The 15,514-nt window shown below is 37.5% G+C and overlaps 2 protein-coding genes across 4 annotated transcripts; both read right to left on the bottom strand.

Annotated features, from left to right (window-relative positions):
- Positions 1–907: 907 nt before the first annotated feature.
- LOC121777839 (berberine bridge enzyme-like 8) lies at positions 908–14,140 on the bottom strand. The gene is made up of 2 exons (XM_042175190.1): positions 13,895–14,140; positions 908–2,311 (listed from the first exon to the last, which is right to left on the bottom strand). Exons 1-2 carry the CDS (start codon positions 14,132–14,134, stop codon positions 908–910), a joined length of 1,644 nt encoding a protein of 547 aa, XP_042031124.1. The 5' UTR covers positions 14,135–14,140.
- LOC121777351 (putative late blight resistance protein homolog R1B-16) lies at positions 6,886–10,565 on the bottom strand. 3 transcript variants are annotated; one of them, XM_042174588.1, is made up of 4 exons: positions 7,824–10,565; positions 7,613–7,726; positions 7,212–7,496; positions 6,886–7,117 (listed from the first exon to the last, which is right to left on the bottom strand). In XM_042174588.1, the coding sequence occupies exon 1, from the start codon at positions 10,429–10,431 to the stop codon at positions 7,834–7,836; it is 2,598 nt and encodes an 865-aa protein (XP_042030522.1). In that variant the 5' UTR covers positions 10,432–10,565; the 3' UTR covers positions 6,886–7,117; positions 7,212–7,496; positions 7,613–7,726; positions 7,824–7,833. The 3 variants fall into 3 exon arrangements, with proteins under 3 accessions (XP_042030522.1, XP_042030520.1, XP_042030521.1); XM_042174586.1 differs by lacking the exon at positions 7,613–7,726; XM_042174587.1 differs by having other exon boundaries at positions 7,613–10,565.
- Positions 14,141–15,514: the final 1,374 nt, after the last annotated feature.

Below are 15,514 nucleotides of genomic sequence, written 5' to 3' on the forward strand. Positions count from 1 at the left end.
TATTAATGACTGGGATTATTCTATACAAAGTCAAAAGATTCATCTCTTTGAACAAAGAATTGTTTAATCCATTTTATTACAGTCGTGATATGTGGTTTTATTTTATTTTTCAAAGTTGGCAACGCATATTATAGATTATATCTCGCAAATTGAACTTTGGTTTTCTATGAATTTTATGAAATTAAAATTTTTAATAATATTTTTCTATGTTTTATAAAAATTAAACTAAATATATAAATTGAAACGAACAATATTAAACGTGCATCAAACCAGAACGGTACTCACAAAAGAAGGTCATATAAAGTATAGATATATTTTATTTAGCAAATATTTTTCTTAATACATTGTGTCTATTGTGTATGTATCGGTATGGAATATTTTGGATATTTATCATTTTATTGCGTCGGTTATTTCAATATAATTGCTTAATTTTATGTTAATGCGAAACATATAATAATACTAACTCAAAAAAAATGACTAGTATTATTGCTGCTAAATCTATACTGTTATTATAAAAATATGCATTTTGGTAAAATTTGGTATTTTCATAAACTATAAAATTAATTCACTGCATAACAATTTAACAATAATATTTAATAAAGCTACTTCGTTCGACTGTTTGACCTTATAATTTATGCTTTTTTCAACAAAGCTACCAACACAACACAAGTGGGCAAACATTAATTAAAAGTAAACATTCATTAACAGTATGTTGCATGCATTGTACATATAAAAAATATAACAAAAAGTCACATTTTCCATCATAAAATTTGTTCATTAACTCCAAAGATATCTTGCATTCTCATCACATCAACTCCAAAACTAAAACAACTTTCAATTAGTACAAAAGAAGAGAGTAAACCATAAATCATTATTACCAGAAAAATAAATTTTCAAATGTAACAAATCATCTCAATTCTCGATCTTCTTTCTTACTGCAAGGCGGAATGCTCTGTTCGTTCTTAAAGAAATTGGTTGGATCAACCATGCTTTTCACCCGAACAAGACGATCGAAATTATCCCCGAAATACTTCACTCCCCAAGCACTAGCCTGCGCGTAGCTCGTGTTCCCATCAACATTGTTCACTCCAATGTCGAGATCTCTGTTATTATAGTACGTCGCCCTCGGATTCTTCGAAACGTAGGGCGTCATGTAACTGTGGTACCTTCTGCTCCAGCTGATGTACTTTTCAGAATCATGTGCCAAACTTTCCTTCCACGCCACTGTTAAAGCAACTTTGAACATGTAAGCGCTCCTATGGGGGAAAGGGATGGCGGATTCCGAGATCTCCGCCATCCTTCCACCGTACGGGAGCATGAGCTCGAATGACTCGGCCGCCTCGGGCTCGTAGAATTGAGTGTAGAGGCCTTCTAGGGCCTCTGCAGAGATTGGCTTCACCGCATAGTCGGATTTCATTTTTAGGAGTCTCAGACCGGGTTGGTTCCGGTTAAGAAGAAACTCGAGCGGAAGTGGCGCGGGTGGCGGGATGATGGGGGCGGTCGCGAAGTATACTGTCGATTCGATCCAGCTCATTTCTGAACAATCTTCCCTTCTTACGCCCAGCTCAGGGAATCTCTCTTCCAGTATGGGGAGGAGTCTGTTCACATCCCCGAGGAAGAGAGAGAAAAAAGAGGCGAGAATGGTCGGGTTGGCCCCGGTTTGGGCGGCGGTCAGCCCGAAAAAGAATATTCCAATGAATAAATCCCTGTCTAGCTTTGGCGCCATTTCCTGCCAGCGCTGTATCAACTGAGTTGCGTTCTGTTCCAGTGCCCTGTTTACTGTGAACACAGTGACTTTTTCTGGAACGTCCACCAGCTGGACTTTCCAGGAAACGATCACGCCGAAACTGGCGCCTCCGCCGCCTCTGATCGCCCAGAACATATCCTCGCCCATTGATTTCTGATCCATGATTTTGCCGTTGACGTCGATTATTCTCGCGTCGATGACGTTATTGACGGCGAGGCAGTATTTGCGCAGCAATGTGCCTTCGCCGCCTCCGCTGAACTGCCCGCCTATGCCCACTGTTGGGCAGAGGCCGGCAGGGTACGCCAGTGTGGAGCTCTTTTCTGCTATCCTGTAGTATAAAGTACCGAGCGTCGCACCGGATTGGACCCATGCGGTTTTCTCCTCGACGTCGACGTTGATTTCACTCATGTTGATCAAATCTATGATCACAAACTGGTTCTGGGAGACATAAGACAGTCCCTCCAGGTCATGGCCACCGCTTCGGACTCTGATCTCGACACCATACTGCTTAGCGCAGTATATGACAGGCGGGATTTGGGATTCGTGTTCTGGGGTTATGATCACCTGTGGCTTGGGAGTGGACTCGAACGCAAACCTCAGGTTTCGGATGGAGAACTGGAGGACGGAGTCGAAGGATTATTACAAAAAAAACTAACTAAAATTTTGTATCTCTTCAAAACATCATTTGTAAAATTTTATAATTCACCAATTTAAGATTATATGATACTACTGTATGACACATAATTGATACATTAGTGACTTCATGCTTACTAGGGGAGATGCGGATCTCCTACGTCTCCAACAATGGTACACCATTCCTACCCCAACACTCATAACAAATAAAATAATCTTATAAACATATAAGTGATGGTGGGATTATTTTATTTTATTGGAGTTTTGGAGTAGGAATGGTGCACCATTGTTGGAGTAGGAGATCCGCTCCGCACTAGGGAGTCGGAACGGCATCCTAATGATGAGGAGGAAAAATATATTTCCAACTGACATCATCACTATGCACATGTGTACAATATGACATCATCAATATATACACAACATATGCAAAACACTAAAGAGACACTATATTAGTCATTTGTGTCTAAATAAGAAGGCTTTGGCTTTCCAGAAGGCACCCTCCCTCTCAAATACTTGGGCATTCCCCTTGCATCAAAGAGACTAGCTACCTCAGACTACGGCCAATTGATCGACAACCTGAGGGACAAGATAAAAAAATGGCCAAGCAAGACTATTTCTTTTGCAGGGCGTTTGGAACTGATTACTTCTGTCTTGCAGGGCGTGGAATCATACTGGCTCCAAGCCTTTCCGATTCCAGGGACAGTCATTGAGAAGCTCATTGGTATTGCTCGTTCTTTCCTTTGGGGAAAGAAGTACGGTCAAGTTGCTTGGGATGATGTCTGCAAGCCAAAGAAGGAAGGAGGTTTGGGAATTAAGAACCTCAAGGCTTGGAATTCGGCGCTCCACGCCAAGATCCTCTGGAACATTCACTCAAAGAAGGACTCCCTCTGGATCCGATGGATTCATGCAGAATATCTCAGGAATGGTTCGATCTGGGAGTGGACGGCACACAAGAAGAATGATTCGGTGCTCATCAAGAAGCTCTTATCCATCCGGGATGAGATGTTGGACAGATGCACTAGAGACGAGACCACAGCACTCTGGAGCACTTGGTTCGCGGAAAAAGGGGTTCATGAGGCGTATGAGTGGTTTAGGTCGAGAGGTGAGAGACGATTCTGGGCTAAATATGTATGGAAGGACGTTGTCCCTCCTAAGTACTCGTTCATTACTTGGCTCGCACTTCAAGGACGCCTTTCCACACAAGATCGCCTTTACTTCTTTGAGAACTTGGACCCTACATGTCAACTTTGCCGACGGGAGAAGGAATCAACAGACCTTCTCTACTTCAAGTGCTCGAAGACATGGGCAGTTTGGGGATAGATCATGCTCTGGCTTGGCATTGCGAGGAGATCGACGACGATTAGGAGTGTCATCAAATGGGCCGGACGGCAGACTAGAGGATCACAGATTGTTCAGATCGCGAAGAGGATTGCACTTATGGCTTCAGTGGCAATCATTTGGAGGACGCGGAATAAGGTTATCTTTGATGGGAAAGCATGGAAAACAGCTAGGGTCATCTTTGAGATCAAGGAAGCTACCTATAGCATCTTGTACTCACGTTTCTCGCACGAGCAGGTTCTCCATCTTCCAGACAGATGATGGAGTTTCTCGGGTATTAGTTGTTTGGTCTTCAACACACTTTGAGTCACTCATCAGGGTACTCTTTTTCCCCTTGGGGAGTTTTATCCCATGGGGTTTTACCCCCAAGGGGTTTTAACGAGGCCCGCTCACTCTAGGTTTCGATGGGTGATTTGAAATGTGATCGGTCTTTGTTGTAGCCGACTTGTGGCTATGTCTTTTGTCACGACTGCCCCTTAGAGTTAATAAAAGCGGGCGATCGCGACTTAAAAGGGTTTAAATGAACGGGCATAGAAGACTAGAGTTTCAATAAAAGTTTGACCAAGAATTAAAGTTTACTAATTAAACGACCAAAGATATTTAAAATAAAAGCAAAGACCAAAGGTTTGACATTTATTAAAAGGTAACGAGTTTTCAACATTCAATCAAACAGTTTCATAGTTAAATAAAAATATAAGTAAAGAAAATATCACAGCGGAAGCATCCAAGAGAAGAGTGAAGTCATGTGTGAAGACACAACGACGCCCGGAGTTTCAAAACAACCATATTATTAATTCTGCTCAACACCACCAACCGCTCGTCGCTGCTCAACCTGCACATAGAGAAAACATATGCAGGGCTGCAAACCAGGTCACTAGACCGGCCAGCCCGTACGCTAGCACACGATCTACCATAGGTGTACACTAAACCACGTAGGGTTTGCGGCCCTACGAGGACCCGAATTCGATTTATATAACAGTGGCAACAGCCACATCAGATAGGCACGTTAAAACAAATCACGGCATGATAATCGCTTTAAACCACCCTTATAGCTCCACAGTCATACGTAAAAGATTTTAGTAAAAGAAAACCCACAAATAATGTAGGGTAGAAAAGAAGCCCACCTCGACCGTTTAGATTTCAACTACTGCTTTCCCTTTGTTATCACGCTTCGCGCACGAGTTATCACCTTTAGATAATATATATCTTATCAATCAGTTACAAACTTACAAACATCGATTTAATATTATGCATGTCCCCAACATTTCCCTTTTCCCATCTTTGAACACACATCACGTCATCACATATATCAATCATGTATATCACTTATAACAACATAGTTGTTTTTGTAAAGGTAGAAAACTTATAACAACATAGTTGTTTTTGTAAAGGTAGAAATCTGGCAGCACTGCGCAACCATTTTATAAAAATCCTCAAAACTTCACACGACTTCCGTTAGGGCTAAAATTTTACCACAAGGCAGTAGACTCATCAAATAACTTCCAGTTAAATATTCATATCAAAATAACCTTTTTAAGTCGGTCAAATTGAAAGCATAACCTACTGGTCGAGAAAACAGTTTCCGCCAGAAAAGCGCAGTCTACTTAAAAAATTCACCATAAATTCATCTTTCGTCCAAATGAGTTGAAATTCACACACAACATAGAACACATCATGAAGTTTACTCAGGAAAAAGAACCGATCAAATAGGAGTTCATTTGGTTGGTCAAATACATGTCGGAACATACTGTCCGAACTTACAGCTTTTCATGCCTTTAAAAATTCGAATTAGGGTTTATCCCTATTTATTCAAAATCAACCTTTTCATGGTTTTAACACACAAACATGCTCAAAAGAGTCCTTATACTCATGCTTTGGTAACATCATATATCATTCATCATAGATTCATTAAATCATCAAACAATTCATTCAAAACGCAATCACACATGCAAACACAAATTCCCACCGATTAAATCTCTTAGATTTGAAATCCTACACCCACTACGTGCATGAGGGAACAAAAGAAGAGTTTAGATGGAGAGGAATAAAGAATAGAGGCTTGAAAGTACCTTTCTTGAACAAAACAATCGGTAGAAACGTTTAAAACTCTTGGTTCTTCAACAAATTCTTGGCGAATCGAAAGGATCTTGAGTAGAGTAGGAGAACAAGTGTGGGAGAGTGGAGAAGAGGGAGGGGGCGTGTGATTTGAGAGGGAGGCGTGTGAGTGTGGTGGCTAGGGCTTAGGTTTTAGCTTTATTTATAGAATTGGAAAGAATATATATCCCACAATTAATTAAAAAATTGGGAGAATAATTGAAAGAGATTTGGGGATATTTGAGGGAGGAAATGGCGTGAATAATGAGGGAGAATAAGGAGGATTTTTGAAAATCATGGCTAATTAATTAGCCTATGATTTTATTTGGTATTTCACGGAGTAGAATAAATAAATACGGAGCAGAAAAATTAATAAATCCTCCCATAAAATATAGGGAGTAGGCGTGTAAAATATTCCTCCCACAAGGAATAATTTCCAAACCTTTAATAAAATAAGGTAGGGAAAGATTTGCTAGGATATTCCAATTAAAACATGGAAAGAAATAATTAAGGGATCAAAATAAATAATGAATAAATTCCCTCCTCCCAAAAATTAGGAAATCTCCCTTAGGAAAATAACAGGGGCCGATTTTTATCAAGAAGGAAATAAGATAATTAGGCTTTGGATTTAATTTGGATAATTATCCCAACACAAATAATTAAATCCAAGAAAAGAATTCCTCTCCAATAGTTAATAGTGGTCGAAAATTTCTCCACAAAAGGGCAAGGTAATCATTTATGACCCTAATTACATCTCACTCCCCTTAAAATATAATTCACCGCAATATATTTCATTCCACATCAATTAATTATAGCGACGTCATAAAATCAACGAATTTGACTCGGTCAAATCAAAATTAGGTCATCAAAGCAAACACATAATAAATCGTCATTTAATTGCGGCAATCAAAGCAATAAATACAACGTCTTAGGGTTCGAAAATTAGGGTTCGAAAAGTGGGGCGTTACATCTTTTGTTTTTCCTCGGGTATGCCCGAGCGTATGATGTATACGTTTGGTTTGGTTTATTTCATCATTTATTCATCAAAAAAAAAAAGGCATCAGCAAGCAAGATTCATGAGAATCAAGATCAACTTAGTAAGAGAAGTGACCTCCCCCAAAACTCCATATAACTTGTAAAGGGGGAGAGATGCAATCATCCAAACAAAGGGGCCTACTCAAGTTCAAAAATTTACAAATCTACGCGAAGGAGTCCAGTCGAGCCGAGATGAGCTTTTTTACCGCGTTAGAAACACCTTTCTCATACCATTTCAGTATCAGGATGGAGCAGTTCTTCGTATTCCAGCTGCAAAAGAGCAACATTCGTGACTATTATCAGAGCTTTGAGAAATTTTGATGAAAAACAAGGTGAAAAGTGAAGAATTATCCATCTACCGTACTTGACTGCATTCTAGTTTCATCCTTCTGTACTCTTCCTGCGCTTGTCTTGAACGGAACATAGCCTGCACTTTGACAACGGACCTCTCGATACGCTCCTCAGCTTGCTTCCTGCTGGCCTTGAAGAAGTTCTCTTCCGCGTCACTCTCTTGATTCGGATCGTGAAGAGTCTCATCAGCTTGGACTTCAAGTCCGCAGAAGCCTTTCCTTTTCCGGCGCCATCGCAGTATTGCTTTCTCGAGGATACCAACATAGATTGACAAAATTTATGAGATTTTCATACGCCCCTGCAATTGTGGGCCAGAATGACACATCGGATTTCATAGTGTGAGTAGGTAAAACAAGAGATAGAGAGATAAAATTCATCATTGATCTAATACCATATTTGAAATGAGTCACTCACCGTCATAATATGTGGGACCTAATTTAAGAGATTTTAACACAAACCAAGAGTGATTCTTGCGTTTGGTTGAAAATATTCAAATCGTTACACCATACAAACGACATACATCACAAGCTGTAATAAAAATAAATAAATATAACAACTGTGTAAGGGGGGAAAAGAATAGTAAGGAACAAAAAAGTATAGTCACAAATGGAGCATGTATGTTTACCTTTTGGGTTCTAACGTATATACAATTTGAGGTCGAAGTTGTCGTACTCTTCTTGCTGCTCCTTTATAATTTGTTGTGCCGAGGCCACTATAGAAGCGCCGCATTCAACAATACTAATTTCTTGGAGAGTTGAGATATCTCCAATGGCGCTGGGGATTTCCTCTAGCCTATTACAGTTTAATACATGCAGCTTCCGGAGTTTAGGGAAGTTGGGCTCATTGGCTTTCCAGCGCACCAGATTTAAGAATTGTAACAGAAGGAACAGCCGTGAGCGAAATTGATCTCCTTCTGTCACCTCCCACTCTTCCTCTTCCTCTTCCGCCGTTTCTCCCTCTCTTTCGAATGGACATTCCATTATTCTCAGCACTTCCAGATTCGGTAGTGTACACAGAGTTGTCAACAAACTCCTAAATACTACACAACCAAGAAGAGACAACTTTCTAAGATTAGATGGAAATCTGAGTGTGTGCAGAAAACGGCTACCATCTTTATCCAATTGAGATTCACAAAGCAATATTTCGAGCTTGTGAAGATGGCTAAGATCAACTTCAATGTTTGGTGAGTCTTCATAATAGATTCCCAACTTTATGATATTTGGTATTCCTTCAAAAAAGCCACTACTAATCAGCTTAGGAGTTATCCACACAATGTAAAGAGTCTGCAGCTTCTTGAGATCAAATTTTATCTTCTTGATTTTCATTATAAATTCTGCAAACTTAATATGTATTAGCTCATACATCTCCCATAATTCAGATGTCACATAGCGCATAAAGTGTGGACAAATCAAGGTTTGCAGATTGTGCAATCTTGACATTCCATCAGGTAAACCCGAAGAGCAGTTGATAGCTAAGTAGCGTAGGTTGACAAGTTGTAAAATTTCTTCTGGGAACTCCTCCAATAACATACCCATAATATCCAAGATCCTAACCAATCTTAACATGCATAAAACAGGGGATACATTGATCTTATCACTAGTGCATATAAAAGATCGGGCAAGTGACATTAATTGGGGTGAAGCACACACATCCTCCATGTCATATGATGACTCAACACTTACACGCCGCATCGAATTCTTAACGTGTAAAAACTTCTCCTCATTAGCTTTCCTTATACATAAATCCCTCAAAAGATCATGGACAGAGTAACTCAATGCTTTCCCATTTTGCTTTTTTTGTGTAACCAAAAGTAGATTCCTCTCCACGAGAAGTTTTAAATAATCCTTAGCCTCTTCCTCCAAACTCTTATCACCAATAGATTTCACAAATCCCTCAGCTATCCATAGCCTCATAAGTCTAGATCCCTTTATCTTGCTATCTTCTGGAAAAGCCCCCATATATAAGAAACATGGTTTCAAGTAAATGGGTAAGTGGTTATAACTCAAGGAGAGTATATTGGAGAACCGCTCCTCAGATTCAACAATGGAAGCTCTTACATCTGTTGAAAGATGCTTCCATGCATCTATTGATCTTTCGACCTTTGACAATAGCCCACCAATCACTTGAATGGCAAGGGGAAGCCCGCCGCATTCACTCGCAATCTTAATTCCTATCCATTGGAAATCAAGAGGGCAATCCTCTTCTCCAAACACAATTTGGCGAAGTAAATCCCAACTTGCTGACATATTAAGCAATTGCATGTCATGATGTAAACTCTTGGAGTTTACAATATATTGGGCTACATGAGCTTCCCTGGTCGTGATCACAACTCGACTCCTGTTATTGTTGTTTGGGAGATACATCCTTATCTCATCCCAGAACTTGGTGCTCCATATATCATCTAACACAATCATGTATCTGCGCCCAAACAACCTCTGATACAGTATATCTTTCAACTCATCTTCATTACATCCATTTAGTTCATCATCAATCTTTTCATCTGGGCGACGAAGAAGACTTAATAGAATATCTCGCATATTGGGAAGTTGTGAAATTGCAGCCCAACCACGATAATCAAAGTGGGAAATAATGAGGCGATCATCATAAAGATTTCGAGCAAGAGTGGACTTACCTATGCCACCCATCCCAGTAATAGGGATGATCTCCAGCTTGGTCTGCATATTTGTAAGTCGATCCTTCAACTGCAGCATATCTGCATCAACTCCCACCAAATTGTTCTTGGAGGTCCATAAAGCTGGCATCTTCTTTTCCACCACCTCCACGAGGTTTACAGATTCAAGTTGTTGAATTGCTAGCTGCACATCATGCGAGGAAGAAGCGCCACTCGATGATGAAAGGCTAGTTGAGATCGTCTTCTTCCTCTCCATGAGCTTCTGCACTTGTTCCATTGCCAAATCCAGCTCTTCAGTTACTTGCTGCAGATCTGGTGTGGAAAAGGTCAAGCTCGGGCTTTGGGGGTTGGAAAGCTTTTGATAAACCATGTGTGATTCAATAATGTCTTCTGCTTTATATGAAGCATCTCTGATTCGGCTCTCCAATTTACTTGGTAGTATATTGGTGAGGGAAGGCTTTTCAAGAATCTGCAGCAGAGATTCAACCTTTTCGAACAGGGATTGGAGTTGTGGTTTGTTGTGATCAAATTTCCAGCATGTTTGTTGAGGATCAAGGATTTGCTGTAGGATGGTGAGGAGGGATTGAAGGTTGTAAGCCATTTTTCCAATCTCTTCCTAATTCTCACTGGAAAAAGGAATTGCAGAATCTATGACAAGTTGATCCACAACGCTGACCTCAAGAATGAGTGGTCGACAATAATTGCCCGATTCCAAAAAGAATGCAAATAATGGATAAGTTGCAGTGCCAAGTGGGAGGCGGAGAGGAAATACACAGCACAATGTTGTGCTAGGAAACGACGCCGTATTGCATTCTATTTCCTTATTGTGATTCTGATTACTAACCACTTACTTTAGGTATTAGGAGTAGTAATTAATTATTCATTTTACAACATTTTTTTACAGAGAAATGGAAACGAATAATGTATGCAAAATAAAATAATAGTAATAAATTATTATGAAGAAACTCAAATTTATTATAAATTATGATAATCATAATCATTTTTGTTAAACATTTAATTTAATTTTTCTATTAATACTTTAGCCAATAATCATTTTATCAATTGTGTATTAAAACTCGTTCAGTTTCAAATGTTATCTAATACTCTTTTTAAGGACGAGGAAGTAATAAATTTTAATAGGTTACAATAGTGAATTTAAAACATAGTTTTTCTTATATTGTTCTTTTAATTTATTAATTTTTAATTCAACATCTACATTGTTAAATCTTTTCAAATAAAAAATCTTTGTGAGATTTAATGGCATATATATCTTTATCGGGATATGATCCGTTGCTAACTTTTTTTAAGTTGATAACTTGTTAACTCATCAATGTAATATATTAAAAATGCCAACATAAACTTAAGTTGATGTTTTAATACGTTATGTTGACATTGATATTTAAAATGTCAACACGGTTTATTAAAATGTCAACACAAATATGCGTTGACATTTTAATGTGATCGTATTGATATTTTTAATATATTACATTAATGAGTTAGCAATTTAAGAAAAGTAAGCAACGTATCATACCCTCTATCTCTCTATATAGTACTTCCTACACCCCTCTGTAGCTGAGTCGTATTCTTTTTTGGGTTGTCACACTGTAGCTGAGTCTTTTCTCTTTTTTGGCAACACAAACTTGATTGTGGGCTAAAGTATTAATAGAAAAATTAAATTAAATGTTTAACAAAAATGATTATGATTATCATAATTTATAATAAATTCAAGTTTCTTCATAATAATTCATTACTATTATTTTATTTTGTCTACATTATTCGCTTCCATTTCTATGTAAACAAAATGTTGTAAAATGAATAATTAATTACTACTCCAAATACCTAAAGTAAGTGGTTAGTAATCAGAATCACAAATCAGATAAGGAAATAGAATGCAATACGGCGTCGTTTCCTAGCACAGCATGGTGCTGTGTATTTCCTCCACTGCAGAGGATCCGCCTCCTGCTAAGTGTTCTGTGACTTATTTATAGAGGACGATAGAGAAGTTGGACAACATAATTAACACTAGTATACTGTTGAACTTTATTGGAAGTGGAGAAACCTTTTAATTATTTTCTCGTTTTGTGTGTACTAAGTTTACTTCTGATTATATATAGTCGGTCTACCATATATGCTGATTACTAGTACATTTTAAAATTTATGGATTTAATCTTTCTTCTATTTAAAATTTTTTCAACAATACAAAATGCCAACAACTTTATCAAGTTTTTGTTATTTATATGTATAATAATACATTGCACTCCCTCCATTCCATAAAATATGCGCTCTTTCCTTTCTAATGCACTTTAGATTCAGTACATGTTTTAATACAAAATTGGTAAAGTAAGAGAAAAATAGAGAAAAAAAGTAATTAAAATATGGTTAGTGGAGAATGTATCTCACCTCATTAGAGAGAAAATAGTTTCAACAATTAGAAAGTGCACATTCTCGTGGGACATACTAAAAAAGGAAGAGTGCATATTCTTATGGGACAATAGGAGTTTATATTAAGTACAAGAGTGATATAAGTAGAGTAGTAAATATTTAGATTTCATAAATTTTAAAACATTTATTTTGTTACATAGAGAATAAGATGCAATATGGATCACAAATTATAAATACTTTAGGACAAAAAAAATAAAAATCAATATAAAAGATAATTTTAACTAAAAAAATATAACAAAATAATATATACTTAGAAATTAGTAAAAGTTTAGATTTCATAAAGTATTTGTAGCTTTTATTTTCATAATAAAAAGAAATATGAATTGATAAGATAAAAAAGTAAAGAATGAAAAAAATATATTCTTGTTGAGGGTAGAACCCTAGACCTCTTAGTTAAAATCCTAAAGCTATTGCACTACTAGATTTTATATGGTACTTTTTGAAACATATAGTACTCCATATTTTTAGACTCCACGGAGGGAGCGGATATTCCATTTTCAGCTCGATTCCAGGGAAAATTTAGACTCTTCAAACAACTTGACTAGATTATATATGATGATTTTTGAAACAAATAATGTTTTTGATTCATGAGATTCAATCTCAACTAAAATAATCTCACAACTAAAATTATTTTAGTAAAATGTCATGAATCAAAAACATTAATTAAGTAAAAGGTTCATACGACATGTAATTTCGCGAAAGATTTCAATTCTAGTTTGAAATTACAATTGAATGTGTAGATGTTAATTGCTTAGTTGCAATCACTGATGCAGATTGAAGCCATAAACGAGCTCCATCAGCTGAGGAGACTCAGGAGCCGTCAGATCTTCAGCTGAGTGTTGTTTTAATCCTAGCCGTAGGATTTGAAAAGTTAGTTAAAAATGTTGTTAGGCGCCTGTTTAAAAGGAAAGAGGGGGAAACTTGTATGTTCGAGATTTTCCCAAATTCAATCTGTAATTCTTCCAAGTTTTGATACAATCTTCGAGAATTCTTTCCCAAAACACTTTGTCGTCGTTTCCAATCAAACACATCTCCGATTTAATTCGTTACAAGTGGCGCCGTCTGTGGGAACGTCGGAGGTGTTGATATTTGGCATCTGTTTGAAGCTCTGGATCGAATGCAATGGCTTCGAGATTTGAAGCGGAGAAGTTCACGGACAAGAACGATTTCGGTCTTTGGAGAATGAAGATCCGAGCGTTGCTGATACAGCAGGGTTGGCGGACGCGCTGAACAAAGATGATCCAGATGCGGTGCTCGATGAGAAGGCCAAGATCAAGCGGTCGGAAGTACATGAGGCCCCAGCCGCCGCCGCTGAAGTGGCCCCCGGCCCCGACTGTCGGGCAGAAACCGGCGGGAAATCCTAAAACCGGGCTTTTCTCAGCGATTCTGTAGTATAATGCGCCGATGGTCGCGCCGGCTCCGACCCAAGCGGTTTTTTTCTTAACATCAATAGTTATTTCGCTGAGATTGATCAGATCAATAATCATGAAGGGGCGTTGTGCGACGTATGATAGTCCCTCGAAGTCATGGCCTCCGCTTCGGGTTCTAATCTTTATGTTTGAGCTTTTGGCGCAGTATATGACAAGCGGGATTTGAGATTCGTGTTCTGGGGTTATGATCGCGAGTGGTTTAGGGTTAGATTCTGTGGCGAATCTCGGGTTTCGGATGGAGAATTGGAGGATGGAAGTGTAAGAAGGATTGGTTCTTGTGAAAATTATATTTTTGGAAATGGAAGAGTAGTTGTGGAGTTTTTGGGATAGGCAATCGAGAAAAAGGTGGCGGCCATCGCCATATGCCGCCGGCGAGAATGAAAAGAGCACGAGAAGAAGGAAAGTAAAAGATGAAGTTGTAGTAGTGTTCATTGTTAGGTTTTTGTAGGATGGAATAGGTCTTAACTTATTACTAGATATACTTTTTATAGAACATTCACTCTAGTGTCATAATCAAGATAATATTATATCATGTGTATGCATATAGATATTTTGTAAATGGAGGAAGTTGAAAAAGTTGCTTATGAAAGCACCATATTTATAGTGTATGCTTTTATAAGATTTGTGTGTGTGAAAGTTTTCCTATCAACATTTTACAAAAGTTAAAATTCATCATTCCATACAGACTTTTGAGTTTTGACATACAACAACACAAGGTTCAACCACTGGCTCAAGTTGTATAATTCAATTTGATCACTATAAACATGTGGACAGTGGATATATAAGATATTTTATTCGTTTTGAACAGAAGAATTTAATCTTTATTCATTATTCTTAAGACAATTGCCCGACAAATAAATCAGTCCAAAAGAAAGCATATTTTAGAGAATTGAGTGTCATATTTTAGAGAATTGAGTGTCATATTGCATAAGCTAGCTGTATGACCCATATTTGTTATACAATGAGTGTCATATTTTAAAATTTTTTTTGAATTGAGTGTTTAGACTTTAGAGAAATAAGCCACTTTTATTTCCATAATAAAATAAACTTTTGTTTTAATAATGAAAACGCAATAATGGAGGTCGGTTTTAATGTTTTATGTGTATAAGAAATTGATTCGACATTGGGTTGCTCGAAATTCGGAACGGAAACTATTTGGAAGAAATAGATAATTTCTTTTTTTATTTTTATTATCAAATAAAATATCTTTCCAAAAGTCGTGCTTATATTCTTCATTGCACACGACTTTCTCAATGTATGCCCTATTAAAAAATAGTCAGTCACCTCCTTAAAAGAACTAATTAGTGGAATGATTATTCAAACTTATATAGATGTTGCATGATTGTCAAGTCGATTTAGAACAAAATTTAAGAGATTGATCCATCATCAACGTCGACCATTTTTCCTTCAACAAATGGAGGATAAACAATAGTAATAATAATTTAGTGAGGTTATTTGTTAAGGGATAATTCCCTTAACAAGATTCCGGCGTCGCGATTGCTATCGGCGGTAAAAGGTAGTCGAGGGAGCTTTGCCCGTCGATCAAACCAAGAACAACACAAAATTGAAATAAAAGTGTGAAAATAAAATAGGATAATTGTATTTCTGGATTGATTGAGAAGAATACAATGACTCCTAAGACTATACTAACTTAATGAACAAGAAAATAAAAATCCTAAGAGATATATGGAAAAGATATGCTAAATCAATACTAAACTAAAGGATATGCTAAATCAATACTAAACTAAATAATAGAGATATATGGATATATTGAAGATATGCTCGTATCATCTTAGAAATTTACATCTTCGT

Source organism: Salvia splendens, chromosome 18 (assembly GCF_004379255.2).
Source record: "Salvia splendens isolate huo1 chromosome 18, SspV2, whole genome shotgun sequence".
NCBI classification, from domain to species: domain Eukaryota; kingdom Viridiplantae; phylum Streptophyta; class Magnoliopsida; order Lamiales; family Lamiaceae; genus Salvia; species Salvia splendens.

Excerpts from the sequence above, each read along its gene's own strand:
- LOC121777351 (XM_042174586.1), bottom strand. The coding sequence starts at position 10,431 with ATGGCTTACAACCTTCAATCCCTCCTCACCATCCTACAGCAAATCCTT.
- LOC121777839 (XM_042175190.1), bottom strand. The coding sequence starts at position 14,134 with ATGAACACTACTACAACTTCATCTTTTACTTTCCTTCTTCTCGTGCTC. Across the intron at positions 2,312-13,894 it reads AATCTAACCCTAAACCACTC|GTGATCATAACCCCAGAACA; the intron begins GCGATCATAACC and ends CCCAAGCCACAG.